At 49.0% G+C, this 5,864-nt stretch overlaps 1 protein-coding gene across 1 annotated transcript; it reads right to left on the bottom strand.

Moving 5' to 3' along the window:
- Positions 1–237: 237 nt before the first annotated feature.
- On the bottom strand, positions 238–5,487 carry LOC121502346 (uncharacterized). The gene has a single exon (XM_070288801.1). The coding sequence runs from the start codon at positions 5,485–5,487 to the stop codon at positions 238–240; it is 5,250 nt and encodes a 1,749-aa protein (XP_070144902.1).
- Between the last annotated feature and the right edge of the window lie 377 nt (positions 5,488–5,864).

Here is a 5,864-nt window from a genome sequence, read left to right as displayed (position 1 = left end):
TAAGCTTTGGCTATGCACGTCATTCGATTATGCTAGTCGAAGACGTAAACAAGTTACAGTTAGGAGTTAGAAATGAATGGAAAATTACTGGGCAAAAGCTCGCGCGCATGTGCAGCGATGCGCTGCTCGCTTAGCGACCGCTGATAAGGCCGCCGGCAGCGGCGATCAAAACAAAGAGCGCGAAACCCAATACAGGGTGTCTCGTTCCCAAACATACCGGCCCCCCTGAACGGTCGTTCAGCACAGAGGCAAGACAGCAATTTTGGTAATTGGGCGTTTGTAGAATCCATGGGCCGTCTTTACTGTTACGACCCGTACTTTGTCATCTGATCCTGCGTGCACCTCGCTGATGCGTCCAAGAATCCATTTAGAGGGAGGTAGATTAGGCTCCTTGAGTACCACCAGTGTGTCGATCTTCAGATTCTCAGTTTCTAGATGCCATTTTGTGCGTTCGTGAAGCGATGTCAGGTATTCCATATGCCACCGTTTCCAGAAACCTTGGACCATAGCTTGCAGCTGATTCCACCTCTCCAGTCGATTGATTTGCATATCCAGACGGCAGGGTTCAGAGAGGGCAGTATAAGGAGCTCCAGTCAGGAAATGAGCGGGAGTCAGCGGGTCCAACGAATTATCCCCATTTGGGCACAGTGGGCGAGAGTTGAGGATGGCTTCAATTTGGGTCAAAACAGTCGCTAGTTCCTCAAACGTGAGAGCCTTGGATCCAAGTATCCGTCGCATATGAAGTTTTATGGAACGAACGCCGGCTTCCCACATTCCGCCAAAATGAGGGGCAGATGGGGGTATGAAGTGCCAAGAAATGCCTTCGTTGGCGAAGAATCCAGCCAGTTCCTCATCTTTTGATTGTTCGATGACTAGGCGTCGCATGTCGTCCAAAGTTTGCCTTCCGCCATGAAATGTGGTTCCGTTGTCCGAGTACAGATCGGTGGGCTTTGTTCGTCGGGCAATAAATCGTTGAAAGGCGGCGATGAAGGCCTTTGCAGTCAGATCACTGACGACCTCGATATGGATTGCCTTTGTAGTTAGGCAGACAAAAATAGAAAACCATGCCTTTCCGATCCGAGGAGTTCGTCCTGTTGATTCCTTGATGGCGATCGGTCCAGCGTAATCCAGCCCTGTATGTTGGAAACAGCGACTAGCCTGAACTCGAGGGATTGGCAGCTCTCCCATGATCTGGTTACTGGTGCCTTTGCGTTGAAGAAAGCAGCGTTTGCATTGGAAAACTGCCTTTCTGACCAGATTGCGTGCACCCAGAATCCAGTACTGCTGACGAAGATTGGTGAACGTAGCATCAACTCCAGTGTGTAGATGTGAAACGTGAAAATGTCGAACCAGGAGCCCAGCTAGTGGTGAATCCTTTGGTATTAGGATTGGATGCTTGGCGTTGAAGTTGATTGTCGATTTGTCGATTCTTCCACCGACTCGCATAATTCCATGATCGTCCAGAAATGGGGAGAACCGAATTAAATGCGATTTAGCATTAAGCGGGCGTCGATTCTCTAGCTGCGCATATTCTCTGGCAAAGAAATTTTGTTGCACGTGTCGGATGAGTCGGCATCGTGCGGCCTGCAACTCTTCGGATGTAAGGAATGGTGCCGGATTCCTATGACGAGATCGAAGAGAGTGAATAAAGCGATAACAGTAGCTAGATACCCTTAGCAGACGCGTCCAGGTTGAGAATTTGTGGATGAGTAACTCGTAGATACTTTCATCAGGAAAGTTATGTAGAGTTGTGGGCTTGACAGCTCTCTCTTCGGTGTTGACATCGAGATTTGAAGATACGCTGAACTTGCTTGTAGACGGTGGCCAATCAGAGGGCGGTGTGGCCAGCCATGATGGACCCTTCCACCACAGTCGATGCTCCAGAAGCTTGGACGGATGAAGTCCTCGAGAAGCACAGTCGGCAGGGTTGTCCTCTGTGCGAACATGATTCCAGCAGCTGCGAGGAAAGTCGTTCAAGATCTCAGCCGTTCGGTTGCAGACGTATGTGTTCCAGTTTCGTGGGGGAGCTGAAAGCCAGTGTAGCACAATTTCTGAATCTGTCCAGCAGCTCGTGCTGAAAATAGGAATCGTTAGTGAGGCTTTGACAATCGAGAGCAATCGAGAAAGAAGTAGAGCAGCATTCAGTTCCAAACGTGGGATCGAAACAGGCTTGATCGGGGCTACACGGGTTTTGGCAGCAACTAGGGTTATTTGAAAACTGCCTCCATATGCTACTCGAGCGTATACAACCGCACCGTAGGCTTGCGCGGATGCGTCGGCGAATCCGTGTAGTTGAACGTCTTGGAATGGTGACGCAATGTATCGTGGTACTTGACATTGCGTAAGTGTTGGCAAATCCTCCACCAAGGCCTTCCAGCGCGAGCGTAGAGTTTCAGGAATCGGGTCATCCCATTGCAGAACACTTGTCCAGCTTTCTTGGAAGATAAGCTTGAGTAGAACTGTGACTGGCGCTACCAATCCAAGCGGGTCATAGATTCTTGATAGCTGCGACAAGAGTTCCCTTTTCGTCGGAGAAATGGTCGGATCGCACTCCTTGATATTGAGGTACATGACGTCCTTTCCGGGATTCCATTGGATGCCAAGAATTTTGATTGGTGAATCCGCAGCTGATTTGTTGAGGAGCTGGATAGGCTCATAACATCGGTCCTCTTCTGGCAATGATTTTAGAAGACGCCAACTGTTGGAACTCCATTTCCGTAGTTTGAATTGCGCCTTATCCAACAGTTGAATCAGCTCGTTTTTGAGAATCATGAGCTCGTCGAATGAGTTGCACCCTGTTGGGATATCATCTACATAAGCGTCGTGTAGAAGCGCGTGGGCTGCTGCGGGGAACTCGTGGCGGTGATCCTCAGCTAGTTGCTTAAGAACTCGAACAGCCAGAAATGGTGACGGCGCCAATCCGTAGGTGACCGTCAACAGGCGAAAATGAAGCAGTGGTTCATTCTCGTTCTTGCGCCAAACAATGCGCTGATAATTGGTGTGCGGCTTGAAGACTTGAATTCCTCGGAACATCTTCTCGATATCCGCGCAGAAAACATATGGGTGCTGCCGGAAACGTAAACAAACGCCGAGAAGATCGCGTTGAATGGGTGGGCCAATTTGAAGTCGATCATTGAGAGACACTCCAGAGCTGTCCTTTCCCGATCCATCGAAAACTACGCGACATTTCGTAGTCAGACTGTCCAGTTTGATGACAGCGTGGTGCGGCAGATAGAAGCAGGTTTCTGGGGACTCATCCATTTGAGCCGATGTCAGCTGTTCCATATGACCACGTCGCAAGTAGTCGTCCAGAAATGCTTCATACTGCTGCTTCAAGTCTGGAGATCGACGAAACTTGCGTTCCAGCGAGTGGAAGCGATTGATGGCCTGCGGTAAAGTTGAATCAACAGGCGGCGCATGCTCCTTGAAGGGGTACTCGACGACGTAAGCCCCGTTCTCCAAGCGCGTGTGGGTGGCAGCAAAATGACGCTCTGTTGGATCGTTGGCGTCCAAAAGAGCCTGGCTAGGATGTATATTATCCATCTCCATGAAAGAGCGAACCATCGTGTCGAGGTCCGCGTGATGAGTAACCGCTGAAGTCAGGTGATCATCGCATGCATTGTAAGAGCCTGCAATAATCCAACCAAAAACAGTATTCAGAGCGATAGGAGCGTCGTTACCAAAGCATTTCTGTTCTCCAGTATAAAGAGACCAGAGTTGATCTGATCCAACGATGACATCGATGGATCCTGGCGTGCAGAATGTGGGATCTGCCAAAGGAAGCTCGCAGATTTGCTTCCACGTAGAAGATGAGGTGTCAATAGCCTGGGCCGGGAGTGATGATGTCAGCGAATTGAGAATAAACGAGACCAGTTCGACAGTTTGGTCCGAATGACGAGAGCGCAGCTTGATATGTGCGCGTCCTCGGGTAACGCCAGCGCTGTTGGCTGCGAGACCGAGTACAGAAATCCGGGCGTGCGTTCGACGTACGCCTATTCGCTGAACAAATGATTCCGACGCCAAGGTGATTGTGGACCCAGTGTCCAAGAGCAGCCTGCAGGTTGTAGTATTTCCCCAGGCGTCGAAGACGTCTGCAAGGATGGTTGGCAACAGAGTCTGCGAACCTGCAGCTGAAATGTTCTCCAGCGTATGATGCGTGAAGTTATTTTCCGCGGGAGGTAAACTCCCTGATTGATGAATCTCTTGACCAGGCGGTTGATTCTGGCCGATTGTAGACGCCGCTTGTGAGGTTGATGGACGATCGCGGCTGTCCATACGGGCTCTCTCCAAGTAGTTACCGTTTTGAGTTGGCTGCGCCGAGCCAGGGTGAACCAGGGTGTGATGCTTGCGGCGACAAATCCGACAAGTGTGTCTCGATGTACAGTTACCCGCCATGTGACTTGGGCTGAGGCAATTGAAACATAGCTTTTTCGTCTTGAGAAACTCCCGGCGAGCTGCGATGTCGAGTCCGTTGAACTGAGGACACTTGAACAGTTGATGAGTTTGCTGGCACGATGTGCATTTGGGTTCTTCTCGTCTAGGATGCGTATCTGCGTGGTGCGTTGTGGCTGCGCGTCGAGCTTGGGTTGGTCGAATTAAGTGAAAAGCCTCCAAAGTATCGCAGCGAGAGGTGAGAAATTTAAGGAATTGGTTGATGGTCACACCTTTTCCCTCGGAGTCTGCGCACTGCGCCCAAGCTTGGCAAGTATCGGTATCTAATTTTGACAATAGGATGAAGATTAGCCAAGGATCCCTCTCTTCGCAGTCAAGGGCTCGCAAACCACGAATAACTTCGTCTGCGCCATCGGCCAGTTTCCGCACTGTGCTGAGATTAGTAGACGTAGCACTGGGAAGGGTCATGAAACTGTTGAGGAATGATCGGATAATTAGCGATTGTTTGTTATATCGCTGCTCAAGCCGATCCCATGCCTCCCGATAGTTCTCATTAGTCACAGGAATATGTTTGACTAAATTGAGGGCGTCTCCGGATAGATACGATTTGAGATAATGAAATCGTTGACAATCCGTCAGGCTCGAATTGGAAGCAATCGAGTCCGTAAACATATCCGAAAAATGTTTCCAGTCCTCATAATTCCCGGCAAAGGTTGGGAGTTTGATTCGCTCGAACTGGAAATCCACATGGCTCCTCTGGGGCGCATCTGCTGGTTGCACAGTGGCCAAAATATTGTTAGACGTCTGATCACGCCGTAACTCCTCCAGAGTGTTGCTGAGAATGGCGTGTGTAGCATAATGTTTCTCCTCATAGGCATCAAAATCGTCGTCCGGATTCTCCCAATCCGACTCCGATTGGAAGGCGTACAGCTCTTCCGAATGTCGCACAAACCGCAAATAATTGTCTTGGATTTGCGACAGGCGCACCACAATTGTGTCCACTGATTGAATGTCATCCACAAATTTTAGGGCATTATTATGCGCCCGTGTGATTTGGCTTTTACAAAAGCCCCGTTGTTGAATCACACTCCGCATGGCGATCGCGAAAAGATAACGACTCTATACGATTTTGAAATCTATAGATCACCGTTGACGAAAACCTCAATAATTAAATAAATTTGCCGAAAATAAACAGTAATGGCGAATCCGGCTCGAAGGACCAGTTTTTTAGGATGTTTATAAATGAATCCGCCTTAGTGTATACTGTTTAATATAATTTTATTTATTTCCGAACAATTACATTTAATATTGTCGACCGCGCTGCGTTAGATTGCATTGAGAGCAAAAATGTGACTGACTAAGCTTTGGCTATGCACGTCATTCGATTATGCTAGTCGAAGACGTAAACAAGTTACAGTTAGGAGTTAGAAATGAATGGAAAATTACTGGGCAAAAGCTCGCGCGCATGTGCA

This window comes from Drosophila kikkawai, unplaced genomic scaffold (assembly GCF_030179895.1).
Source record: "Drosophila kikkawai strain 14028-0561.14 unplaced genomic scaffold, DkikHiC1v2 scaffold_165, whole genome shotgun sequence".
In the NCBI taxonomy this organism is placed as follows: domain Eukaryota; kingdom Metazoa; phylum Arthropoda; class Insecta; order Diptera; family Drosophilidae; genus Drosophila; species Drosophila kikkawai.
The sequence above is the reverse complement of the archived record's forward strand: the minus strand, read 5'-3'. Positions and strand labels throughout refer to the sequence as shown.